General features: G+C 41.3%; 1 protein-coding gene and 1 pseudogene across 1 annotated transcript; both read left to right on the top strand.

Moving 5' to 3' along the window:
* The first annotated feature begins 674 nt into the window (after positions 1-674).
* On the top strand, positions 675-3,014 carry LOC137648135 (uncharacterized). Its single transcript, XM_068381066.1, has 4 exons — positions 675-887; positions 1,146-1,382; positions 2,593-2,780; positions 2,864-3,014. Exons 1-4 carry the CDS (start codon positions 675-677, stop codon positions 3,012-3,014), a joined length of 789 nt encoding a protein of 262 aa, XP_068237167.1.
* Positions 3,015-3,017: 3 nt separating this feature from the next.
* Positions 3,018-6,311, top strand: LOC137648134 (piggyBac transposable element-derived protein 4-like; annotated as a pseudogene).
* The last annotated feature ends 7,428 nt before the right edge of the window (positions 6,312-13,739 follow it).

Genomic DNA, 13,739 nt, shown 5'->3' with positions numbered 1-13,739 from the left:
AGTGCTGGAAGCAGTAAGGTTACATGAGAATGTACAAGATTGATTGATTGATTTAAAGTTTTCAGGCATCCTGACATCTAAGGTCATTGACGCCGGAATGTACAAGAATGGTGGACCGAGAATAGTAAAGTGATTGTAAGGATCGGTGAGGAAGTACTTGGAAAGCTAAAAGGAAGAAGATCCCTAAATGATAAAGAATCGTGGTGGTGGAATGGTGAGGTGCAAGAACGGGTAAAAACCAAGATAGAAGCCAAGAATAAGGCAGATCTATCAGGACAAGAGCAGGATAAATAAAACTATAAACATGTAAAGAAAGAAGCAAGAAGAGCTGTAGCAAAGGCAAAGGAAGAGACATTAAATGAAGTCTATAAAAAGATGGAAACACCAGACGAAGAGAAGAAAATATTACAATTTGATAAGGCCCAAGATGCTACATCTAAAGAAGAGAATGAAATTAAAAGAAGATGGGAAACTTATTTTGAAGGACTATAGAATGAGGAGAACCCAAAAACAGTATTTGAAGATGGACTCCCAAACGAAACAGTTACCATAGGAGTGACTAGAAGAGAAGTAGAACAATCAGTAAAGAAGATGAAAAATAGTAAAGCTGCAGGACCGGATATTATACTCTTGGAGTGGAAGGCATAGATATCTTGTGGGACCTGACACAGAATATGAATCAGGAAAAGATGCCAGAGGAATGGAGGAGAAGCCTAATCATTCCCATCTATAAGGGGAAGGGAGGCATCCAGGAATCTGGCAACTACAGAGGCATAAAGCTGATAGGGCATACTACGAAAATATGGGAGAAGATCATTGAGAAGAGACTCAGAGATGAAACAACAATTGGTGAGGAACAATTTGGATTCATGCCTAGAAGAGGGACTGTAAAAGCTATATTTACTTTGAGGAAGACGATAGAAAAACATCGGGAGAAACAGAAAGGATTACATATGGTCTTTATTGACATGGAGAAGGCATACGATCGAGTACCACGTCAGGAGCTGTGGAGATATATGAAAGAAAAGGGATTCCCTGAGAAATACGTAAGAATCACCCAAGATATGTTTAAAAGAGCAGAAGCAAATGTTAAGAGCAGTATAGGCCTAACAAAAAGTTTCCCAGTTAATGTGGGACTACATCAGGGGTCTGCATTGAGCCCTTACCTATTTGATCTGGTCATGGATGTAGTAACACAAGGTATTAGAGATCGGTCTCCAGGGTGTATGCTTTTTGCTGATAATGTTATACTGTGTAGCACTAGGCGAGAGGTAGTAGAGGAGAAACTGAAGGAGTGGAGAAGAGAAATAGAAAATAGGGGTTTGAAGATCAACATGAAAGAGACAGAGTATTTGATATTGAAAAATGGCGAGAATGGGGAAGTTAGTTTACAAGAAGAGATTGAAAAGAGTTGAAAATTTCAGGTATTTAGGATCAACAGTTGCAGAGGATGGTGATCTGGGGGCAGATATAATCTACAGAATACAAGCAGGCTAGAAGAATTGTAAAAAGTGCGTGGAGTACTATGCGACAGGAAAATAGGGGTTTAGGTGAAAGGTAAAGTACACGGACAGTTGTGAGACCGGCAGTGATATATGGAGTGGAGACGTGGGCAATAAAGAAGACAGAAGAGAAGAAGATGGACATTTCTACAACACATAAAATGCAGGACAAATTTTGTAAGAAGTATTACAGTTTATTACAGAAACGTGACGAAAAAATTATGCAGGATTTAACCAGCCCATATGACAGATTTCAGATAAGATGTTATGAAGGGAAGTTGGAAAAGTTGCTTGAAAAATACTCAGTAATAATCGCGCCAAGACTAAACAAGAATGGAAAACCGATCATGTGTTCAGACGAAGAACTATTGGAACACAGGAAGAAGTGGAAGGGAGATAGAGAAGAGATGGGAAATAGACAGACAGAGAAAACGGAGATAACGATTCCGATAACAGAGACATGTGATACAAGAGACAAACATGAAAATGATGATGATTTGAACAATAATGAAGACAAGAAAGAAAAAGAAGCTTTATTCATCCAACGATAGAGAAAACTCGAAGACTCGAAGAAAAGATGAAAAAGATAGATTCGTTGGAAAGCAAATGGCTGGTCTTTAAGCCATTCATAGATTATCGGCAGAATAAATGTGATAAAAAAATTAACCCTGGACTAGTAGCGTGGTGTCATATCTGCACCACGATTCTGCGCAAAACTCGGGGTTTTGGTTCCTGCGCAGCAACGCCTCGTGTTATCTAGCATCTTCTCCAGGGTGAGTCAGTCGTTCACCAGCTTTAGTAGAAGCAACACGTGTATCATCTCTGCTCCGCACTCTTCACCGGATATCACCCTCCAAAGTGGAAATTGGTGCATATCTGACACTACGTTAGCGTTAAGAGGGTAAGTGATGCCATCGCAAAGTTTTTGCATTTTACATTAATGCTTTATTACTTATTACTTTATCAATTACTATAAGTTATGAGTGTATTCGTGGATTATTTTAGTACCCAAACCAATTGCCATATTGGATTATAGTGCAGTAAATATGTTATTTTGAGGTTAATTTCTAATTTTCGATTTTTTCCTAAGAGAAACCTGTCTGAGGAAGAGGTTTTGGAGGTTCTCTTCTTGAGTAGTGATGAAGAAGAACCTTCTATATCGACGTATGAAGCAGTCAGTGTACTTGACGACCTTCACGATGCCGCAACTTGGCAGGAAGAGGAGGAAGAGGCCCAACTTTTGGCTGCTAATCTTGAGGGAGAAGTAGCCGATGTGATGCAAGATTTGGCTATCTCGCATGCAGTTCCTTCATGTTCCCTCGCTCATAGGCCTCCTTCACTGTCTTTTGTGTCCTCTGCAGCGTCTCCTGTGCCTCCTTCAGCGTCGCCTGTGTCCTCTGCAGCGTCTCTTGTGCCTCCTTCAGCGTCTCCTGTATCCTCTGCAGCGTCTCCTGTGCCTCCTTCAGCGTCTCCTGTGCCTCCTTCAGCGTCTCCTTCAGAGTCTCCTGCTGATCCTGACCTTAGTGCCGTAGAGCTCAGGAGTAGGAAAAGGAGGAGAGGCCCTCTTCGCCCTGCAAAAGGTGTGGCATTGAAGAGATTGCCGGACAACTCCTACAAGGCTAAGGACAACACAAAGTGGCACTCAGAGCCAAACCCAACAATGCCCCCCATTATGAAGATCGACCAGTTCGACAATGCTGGCCCTACTATGAGCATCATCGGGTGTAGTACTCCTGCCGAAGTTTTTGCCAAGTTTTTGCCGGATGCCTTACTTGCTGAAGTGGTCGTCCACACCAACGACAAGATCATCATCCTCAGAAACAAGAGCAAGCGGCAAAACGATCCCACCTTCAAGGACCTGACCCTCATGGAGTTCCGTGCGTTCCTTGGGATCCTCATCATAACAGGGGCCCGGAAGGATAATCATTTAACATCGGAAGAGATGTTCTCCAAGTCTCAAGGATGTCCCTTCTACAGGAGTGTCATGAGTGAGCGCCGCTTCTGCTTTATTCAGAGGGCTCTACGATTTGACAGCATTGCCACGAGGGAGGAACATGTGAAGACTGACAGATTTGCTGCTATAAGGAGTTTGTGGGACCAGGTCATTGCAAACTGCATTGCAAACTTTGAACCAAGTGGGCATCTTACTGTGGATGAGCAGCTCCTCGCCTTCAGGGGACAGTGTGCTTTCAGGATGTACATCCTGAATAAACCAGCAAAGTAAGTAAAAGATTTTAATTTTCTTCATATAGATTTTATTGCATTTTCTTCAGTATAAATTTCATTCCATGTTTATAATTTCTACATATTCATTGATGACCAAAATTTTTTTTTAATATTGGAATCGGCATTTATTTAATTATATATAAATTACTAACATTCATTCATTATTTAATATGTACAGTACATTCTATTTATGTTCAGTGTGAATCTTATTACAATTTTATAATGACTACATATTCATTGATGACTAAAAATATTTTTTTTTATTATTGTCATTCGTATTTATTCCATTATATATAAATTATTAACATTCATTACTTATTTATTATGTACATTATATTTTACTTATATACTGTATGTATATTTTATTTTATTTCATTTTATTCTATTTTATTAATTTTAATTTTATTTTATTTTCATTGATTACCTGTGAGCGTTGATTGATGACTTACTGATTGCATTTTATTTCTTTTCTCTTAGGTATGGCATCAAGTTAGTTATGGCCTGTGATGCAGAGACATACTACATGTGCAATGCAATTCCCTACTTGGGCAAGGAGACTACCACTACAAGTACACCCTTGGGAGAGCACTCCACGATGGAGCTAACCCGCCCCTTCAGGAAGACTGGCCGTATTGTTACCAGCGATAACTGGTTTACTTCCTTGCCCTTAGCCAGGGGTCTCCGTCAATTTGGGATGCATTTAGTTGGCACTATTCGTCCCAAACCTTACACGCCTTCTGTGATGCTGACAACACCCCTGGGTTTGGGCGAATGTGTGGCCTCGTATATCTACGAGGACAAGGTCACACTTTTGTGCCAAGGTGTGAAGACCACGAAAGGATCCAGATTCTTTCAACTGTCCATCACAATCCCACGGTTATTGAAAGCAAAAAAAGCCATATTCATATGTTTTATAATGCAACGAAGGGAGGAGTTGACACCTTCGACCAAATATGTTCTGCCCTGACCTGCAGTAGGAAGACACGGAGGTGGCCTGTATGTATCTTCTATGATGTACTAAATATTGTGCTGAACAATGCCTTCTACATCCACCAAAACTTGCCAGGCAACAAGTTATAAAATAGGAGGCAATTTTATGTAGATTTGGCCATGGAACTCGCCCGTGACTGGGCACTTAGTCGACTTTTGCAAAAGAGGTACCTCCCAAGGGACGTGACTTACCCATTTGTTCTGTTTTTTTAGGTAAAAGAGCTCAAAGACGAAGCCCCAGACACTCAAAAACGTAGTGAGAAGCGCCACAGATGCCCTCTCTGCCCTTCGACTTCCAATGCCAGGACCAAGCTTCTGTGTGCGAAGTGCCATGAGCCTGCATGTAACTTGCATGTCAACTACGTCTGCGACCAGTGCCATCGCACGTGGTAAGTTTCCCCAATTAGTTTTTTTGACCAGTTTATACTTACTAAATATAATATTTAACATTTTTGCCCTCATCTAGTGTTATTTAAGATTACTTTGTCAAAATTTCATGCATATCCATAATTTATTATTACTCTAAATTTGCCTTTCATTTCCGTAAATCTCGTGTGGTAGGGGTTACATTATTTTATTGTTTTGCCATCATCTAGGATCATTGTAGATGACTTTTGGAAAATTTTATCCAAATACAATAAGTATTACTACAATAAATATACCCTTCCTCTCACACCAAAAATTTTAGTGATTTTTCGTATAAAAAAATTTACCACTTTTTCTTTTCTTTACAGATTTTCCAGTTTTGCTCCAATCCTCGATGTCTTTACATCAATCAACTAAACAACTCTTATACTTTGAAGAGCATACTTTGTATTAATGAAGATCAATATTTTTAAGTGTACAGTGCCTGTTAATTGAACTAATGTATATTTGTATACTTATTTCCTTATTTTATTCAGTAAAGTGTTATTTCTATATTCAGGATGTTTTTCTATTCCACCAATTGAAAGTAAAGTCTTTAGATTAGTAAACTAAAAAAAAAAAAAGCCCAAAATCGTAAGTATGTATAAACGCCCAAAGTGAACGTAACACGTATGACACCACGCTACCTATAGCGGGAGAGTTTATCCACGCTACCTGTCGAGGGTTAACAAACTAGTACGTGAGAACTTGGCACTCTAAACGGAGTAAGAAAAACCTAGGAAAAAACGATGTAGTGTAGAAGATATGAGGATGGAAAATAAAATGTGTAATATTCCATAGATAAACAAAATCAAAATATATAAACTGAAAAATCTAATATATATATATATATATATATATATATATATATATATATATATATATATATATATATATATATATATATATATATATATATATATATATATATATATATATATATATATATATATATATATATGCAAACTGAAAAAAAAGAAAAAAATCTACTCTGGATACCTAAGGGATATTCATCAAATGGACTCAGCAGATTAAAGAAATCTGACTTGATCTGCCATGCTTTGTTCCCTGATAAATATTCACTTTCACTGTTTCTTTATCAGGTGGACAAATGCAGAGAAGACAAGTCTGACATTCTTTTTGTATGGTGTCCTCCCTGAAGAAGATTCCCCAGAGATGGATGAATAGTAGCTCAAAAAAAAAAAAAAAAAAATATCAATACTTGATACCTAAGGGAGATTAAACAAATGGACTCTGCAGAGGAAAGAATTCTGACTTGATCTGACATGCTTTGTTCCCTGATAAAGATTCACTTGCACTACTTCTTAATCAGATGAACAAATGCAGAAAAGACATGGTCGTCCATGCTAGGCTCTTGGCTGTTGACCACGGCCTTAACTGTGTGCGCAATAAGGTCGCGGTCAACGTTAGTTGATCTCTTTGAGCATTTTATGCAAATTTTCTCCAGACTCCTGACGCATCTTTTAGACGTGCTTTTAGCACCGGGTCTGTCACTGCTGCGAACTAGAGAGAGCTCAATACTCTTTCCTGTCAGCATCTTGAAATCCTCTTGTGATGGATTAGTCTCCTGACATACCCCACTATTTCTCTCTTCTTCTTGGATGGAATGGAGAGGTGGTGTGACTCTAAGTCCCATTGGATTCCTAGCCATTGGAACTGCTGAGCTGGGGAAAGGCGACACTTCTTGCAATTGATCTTGAAGCCCAGGTGTTCCAGGAACTGGATCATCTTGTTGGCTGCTTGCAGACAAGTAGTCTTGGATGCTCCCCATACCAGCTAATTGTCTAGATATGCTACCACTTGAACTCCTTCGGGGCGAAGCTGCTGGGCGATTGTGTCTGCTAGCTTTGTGAACATCTTTGGGTCTGTGTTCAGTTCGAAGGGCATTGCTCTGAAGCAATACTTCTCCTTCTGTAGCTTGAATCCTATGTAGGAGGAGAAAGGGTGACTCATTGGAATATGCTAGTAAGCATCTGCTAGGTCTATTGAGACTGCATACGCCACTTTTGGTAGAAGGGTCATTATGTGTTGCAAAGTAAGCATCCAGAACTTGTTCTTGATGAACTTGTTGAGTGGAGACTAGTCTAGAATGACTCTGAGTTTGTCTGAGTCTTTCATGGGAACAAAAAACAGCCTCCTCTGGAATTTGATGGACTTCACTTTCCTTATTACCTTCTTGTTCAAGAGTTCTGAGGTATATTCTTCTCACAAGGGGTTGGAGTGTTGGAAGAATTCTGGAAAACGGGGTGGAATTCTGCTCCATTTCCACCCGAGTCCATTCATGATTAGTTTGTGGGCCCAAGGATTGAAGGTAGAGCGATTCAAAAAGTGATACGTTCTGCCCCTTACCTGGAGCCCCTCATATCTTGGGGGGTCCTACGGATTTGTTTCCGCGACCACATCCTCCTCGGCCCCGAGAGGAGTTACCTCCGGGAGAACTTCTCTTAGCGCCTTTTCCTTTCTGACTAGGGGGAAAGGAAATCGACTGCCTCTCAAAGATAGGGCTAAACACTGGCGACTGGGCTACCAGTTGTTGAGGGACTATCTGGAAGGTGGTCTGAGGCATCGTGACAATAGTCGTGGCAAGAAGTTGTGCAGGTCTGCGTGGTCTCCTTGCCTTTTTATTCTTGGGTTGGGGAACTCCGTCGGAGAAAGATTTCCTCTTTGAGCTCATGCCCCACTTTTGGAGAAGGTTCCTGTTCTCCATGGCTGCTCTGGTTATGATCTCTTGGACCAGTTCCTGTAGGAAAAGGTCTTTACCCCAGATGCTCGAGGTAATCAGTTTCTTGTTTCGTGTCTTATGGTCGCTGAGACTAAGACAAACTCTCTGCAGGCTCTCCTCACTCTGAGGAAAGCACGTAAGTCTTTCACAAGGGTACCCATGTGAGACTTGGCCAGGAAGATGTACATTTGTGGGGCATTATGTAGACCTGCACTCATTTCCAGGCAGTTCTGATGAGAAAGAGGACGCAAGTCTCTCCTTCGTCTCCTCTTCCCTCCTCAACTGATGGTCGGGCAACATCAGAAGGTTCTCATTGAACTGTTGACCTGCTATCTGTGTATCCAACTTAGAGACGGAGAAGGTTAGGTGGACATCCTTCCACTTCTCCTCGCAGGTAAGCAGTGCTAGAGAGAATGGTTTGCTTTACTCTAGGGTTGGGTAGGGTTGGACCTTGTCGACTGCCTTGATGGCAAAGTCTAGTGCTTTCTCCGGAAAGAGAAAGAGAAGGAGGAAGGAGCAAGAAAGGTGGGATGTCTCCTGTTCAGTGCTGTGACTTTTGAGTTGGTGTACCAGGCTCCTTTCAAGGCTTTCAGGAGCATGGCTTGCGCCTTGTCATGCTCGAAGACAATGACCTCTTTGGGTACCATTTCCTCACGGGCAGCATGTTCATCCTGCAGTCTCACGTAATAGTCTGGGCAAGTTGAAAAGTTAGGCCCAAACTCAAGGTCTTCAATCAGTTTGGCCCCCAACTTCTCAGAGACGAATAGTTTTCCATTCATCATTGGCATATGCTTCGCATACCTCCAGGGGTTGGTTTCGGAGCAGTGAGGGAGATCCAACACTCTAAGGGGCTTGTTAGTGGTGCCTTTGGTGTGTCCATGTTAGTCCACCCTCTCTTGCAACAGTATCTGCTGTGGCCTGAGTGATTCTCTCATCGTCTCTTGTTCCTTTTAGAACAATTCCATCATCCATTGAATCGAAGTAAAGAACTCTTCATTCTTGTTGGCTTGTGCAACTGGTTGTTGAGTTGGGGCTGAGGAAGTTGACGGCATAGGTTGGAATGCTGTCATGGCAAGCTGAGGGTCTTTGGTTGCTGTTGAAACGGATCCTTCTTCCTCCGCTTGTGGATGTTCCACGTTTTATTCATGGCCTTCTTGCAGTAGGTCCTGCTCAGTGTCAGTGGACACTTCTGACATTCTCTCTTGTTGGATGTCCATGCCTTCCAGTGCCTTATTTGTGTCTGCGTTGAGCTTCAGTTGTATGAGGGGAGGCTGGACCTGTTCCTGGGGTACCACCGCGTTTGGTAGAGCCTTGGGGAACTGTAGGCACCTTAGGGAGCCATTGGGTAAGTACGGTCCTGGAGAGTTCTTCTGGAACCCTCTTACCCTTTTCCGAAGGGTCTCCTTTGCTGTATCCCTAGAGTTGAGCAGGTGGGGCAACCCTTCAGATCCCAATATTTGAGGACTCCCGATATGATGCAGCAGGGGGCATGGGCCCTCACTTCGTGGGACCACAAAAGTCTTTGGCTTTGCGATTGCAGAAAAACGCTGCACACATTTCCATCAGCTCCTCCTGTAAAGGAAAATGGGCCCAATTTGTATTGATATTTTTTATATCAGTGATATAAAACCATACAATTTTTATTAACAATAGTAACCACTACCTTAGGATAGTAAGCTTGAAAGGAAGTAGAAAAGATACATTCCTGTGTTTTCTCTCCCAGGCCATTGCTGAGACCTCCGTCAGTAATAATATTTTGTTTCCCTGCTAGGGAGATTACAAGGTAGAAAAATTCTAGGGACTAGAGTTAAGAGTTAGTAAATGTCTTATACTAACATTATCCACCTGTAGTATATATTAATACAGATCGGTTATTTAGGGTCCTGATGATCGAAAAAACCATGTGGGTGTTGAGGGAGTAATCAGCCTCGACATGAGATGTGGTCCCAACAATTGTCAGCGATACGAAACACAGAGTATGTTAGAAAACATGTGCACTACTGTATAGTTGTATACTGTAGTTTAGCCGGCGACACTGCTGGTGTAAGGTTAGTACCTGGCGGTACTAACTGATTGAGGGAGAAACAGTATTAGGAAGGAGAGTTTCCTATTATTTTGAGTAAACATAACAGTTGAAAGTGTAGGAGGAATATCAGACCAGCTACTGTCTCCTTGCCCGAATGAGAGTTCCAATGGAAGGGGAAAGAATTTGTCAGATTCTGGCTTCCACCCATCCACAAAAGGCCTGTCATCGGCTATGACGTCGGCAGCAATGAATGTGGATTGCAGCTCAAGGGACAGCTGAGGACCTCCCAAAGTGTGTTAGGTCTCCCACCGGCAGCCGTCAGGAGCCGTCTCAATCTTCCCCCCGATAGCATTCACTTCCTGTGAAGGAAGGGAGCAAGGGGGAAGTTGGCAGAGACGGCTAAACTAACAGCTACCAGCAGGGTACCGGCCGGTAATGCAGTCACTCTAGCAAGCCGGGATGACTGTCAGATTACCGGTGAAGGAATTTAGTGACGGATATGACATCACTAAAGGAAAGAGGGGGAAGGGTAAAGGGTCTTATAGTTCACTGATATGAGAGGTGGTGGCAGGTATGCCGCCTTTCTTAAACAGTGAATTGGGGAAGCATGGCTTCCTGTGCTGACGACATCATCGGCGTCAGAGTAAGCAAGGTTCCTGTGCTGACAACATTGTCAGCGGCAAGACAAGGGCACCCTGAGTTATTCACTATCTAAATCAAAGCCGGAGGTAGGAAGAACTTTATTTTACTCGGTGGTGATGAAGAAAGACAGTGGTTGCCGCCTATAACGGCGGCGTCACTTGGGGAGGGAGAAAGGGTTTAGTCTCTACTCTCTGAGAGAAAATGGGTATCGTAACTTATCTATAGATTCTAGAGAATGTAAATTCTCATACGAATCGAGATTGAACGATATGGTGAGATTAAACATGGGGAATTACTTTACTAATCCATATATGAGCAAGAGTTAGCTTAGTTATAGTAGGATCCCCGGCCAAGGTAGCTGGTAACGCCGGGGTTCCCGCCACATACGATAAGTAAAGTTACATAATAGGAAGAGTAATAATATTCATATATGCAATATCACCACTTGTATAATTTGCCCAAATAGCTAACATCATAGCTTAATAACGGAAATTGTTGTCCAACTGACTAAATAAATTGCAATTGTAACGAGCGACTGCAGTCGCAAAATGGCTTGCTCCAGATCTCGGCACCGCTCACCCAAACACACTTAAATTGTTAAAATTTACAGTGAAAGGGGAAACTAAATTTATACACAGGAAAGAATTAATACTCAACTTTCCAGAAGATGAAGATGCTGGAGATTGCATGATGAATATTCATAGAACTTGTAACAAAACACCGGGTTAACGTGGGAGCACAACTCGCTTAGAGAGCTACAAAAAGGAATGGCATTTTGGTAGTAGTAGGGATCGAGGTCCACTGGGTACCTAGAATGGCACCCCCTTCCTTTGCCACTCTTCCCCCTTACATCAAAGAGTTAAATCTATTCTTGGTGAAGCATGCTATGTGTCGTATCTAGTATACGTTCCCTGATACTATGCAATATCCTTTATTGTATACTTGCGCTAGGAGTTAGAATCCTGGAGACCTTCGGTTTAATTCTCTGGGAGTATCACTGTAGTTAATATCCCTTAGAAAGCTACCTAGAAGGAACCTTCCATCAGGATGACATGGCCCGAGCCCAAAACAAAAATGTATTCTGGATCCTGAGGGATATTCAACAAATGAATTCAGCAGAGGAAAGAAGCCTGACTTGACCTGACATGTTTCGTTCCCTGATAAAGATTCACATGTACTGTTTTTTTATGAGATGGACAAATGAACATAAAACAATTATAACATTCTTTTAGTATGCTGTCCTCCCTGTAAGAGATTCCCCAGATATGGATGGACAGTTGCCCCCCCTAAAAAAAAAAAATCTATTCTGGATACCTAGGGGATATTCAACAAATAGACTCAGAAGAAAGAAGTCTGACTTGATCTGGTATGCTTTGTTCCCTGGTAAAGATTCACTTTTACTGTTTCTTTATCAGGTGGACAAATGTATAAAAGACATTCTTGTAGTATGCTGTCCTCACTGTAGAAGATTCCCCAGATATGGATGGAAAAATAAATAAATAGATAAATAAATAAATAAATAAATAAATAAATAAATAAAATAAAATAAATCTAACAGAAATGGCATGTGGAGGACTAGAAGCAGCAGCCCCAACTACAGTAGCAGTTGCAATAATCTATACTGGATACTTAAGGGATATTCAACATATGGACTCAGTAGAGGAAAGAAGTCTGACTTGATCTGGCATGGTTTGTTCCTTGATAAGTATTCACTTGTACTGTTTCTTTATCGGGTGGACAAATGCAAAAAAGACAGGTCTGACATTCTTCTAGTATGCTGTCCTCCCTGAAGAAGATTCCCCAGAGATGGAATGACAATAGCAAAAAAAAAAAAAAAAAAATCTATTTTTGATTCCTCACAGATAGTCAACAAATGGACTCAGCAGAGGAAAGAAGTCTGACTTGACCTGTCATGGTTTCTTCCTTGATAAAGATTCACTTGTACTGTTTTTATATCTGGTGGACAAATGCAGAAAAGACAAATCTGACATTAATTTAGTATGCTGTTCTCCCTGAAGAAGATTCCCCAGATATGGATGTACAGTGGCAAAAATATGAATCTAAAAATGAAAAAAAAAAAATAAAAATAAAAAATAAAGGCAAATATACCAGGTGGAGGACTAGAGGCTGTAGCATCAACATCAGTATCAGCTGCAGTAATCTATTCAGGATACTTAGGGGATATTCAACAAATGGACTCAGCAGAGGAAAGAAGTCTGACTGGATCTGGCCTGCTTTGCTCCCTGATAAAGATTCACTTGTACTGTTTCTTTATAAGGTGGACAAATGCAAAAAGACCAAGTCTGACAATATTTTAGTATGCTGTCCTCCCTGAAGAAGATTCCCCAGGGATTGATGGACACTGGCATATATATATATATATATATATATATATATATATATATATATATATATATATATATATATATATATATATATATATATATATATATATAAAATCTAACATAAATAGCAGGTGGATGACTAGAAGTGGCAGTAACAATAACAGTAGCAGCTGCAATAATCTATTCTGGATACCTCACTGAAAAGATTCACTTGTCCTGGTTCTTTGTCTTCTTCTTCTATTTATTCTTTGCTCTGCATCTTTTCCCACTTTTATGTGGGGTCAATGTTGTTGGTCAGCATTCTCCATCTACCTCTGTCGAACACTTCATCACCGGTTTTTAACCCAGCCACTGAGGGGGGAAAGCCAGCCTCAACTAGGTGACGGTCCCAAGCCCAGGTAAATGGGGAGGGTTCATGGCAGGAAAGGCATCCGGCCATGTAAAACTAGCCAAAAGCAGTATGGCCAGTGGAGATTGTACTGTTTCTTTGTCAGGTGGACAAATGCAGATTAGACAAGTCAGACACTCTTTTAGTATGCTGTCCACCCTAAAGAACATTCACTAGGAAGCGAAGTATAGTAGAAAACATATAAATCTACAAAGTTTAAAAAAATATAAAAAGAGTAGCAGCAGTATAGCAGCACAGCAGGGCAGCGGCACAGCAGTGCAGCAGTGCAGTTGGGCAGCAGTGCAGCAGTACAGCAGTGCAGCAGCACAACAGCGCATCAGAGCTACAGCTTGGCAGAGCTGTAGCATAACAGAGCTTTAGTGCAGCAGCACAGCTGTGTAGCAGAGCCACAGCATAACAGTGTAGCAGTGAAGAAGCGTAGCAGAACTGTAGCTGTGCTGTGCTGCTGTGT

Source organism: Palaemon carinicauda, chromosome 10, assembly GCF_036898095.1.
Source record: "Palaemon carinicauda isolate YSFRI2023 chromosome 10, ASM3689809v2, whole genome shotgun sequence".
NCBI lineage: Eukaryota > Metazoa > Arthropoda > Malacostraca > Decapoda > Palaemonidae > Palaemon > Palaemon carinicauda.
This window is presented reverse-complemented; position numbering and strand designations above follow the sequence as displayed.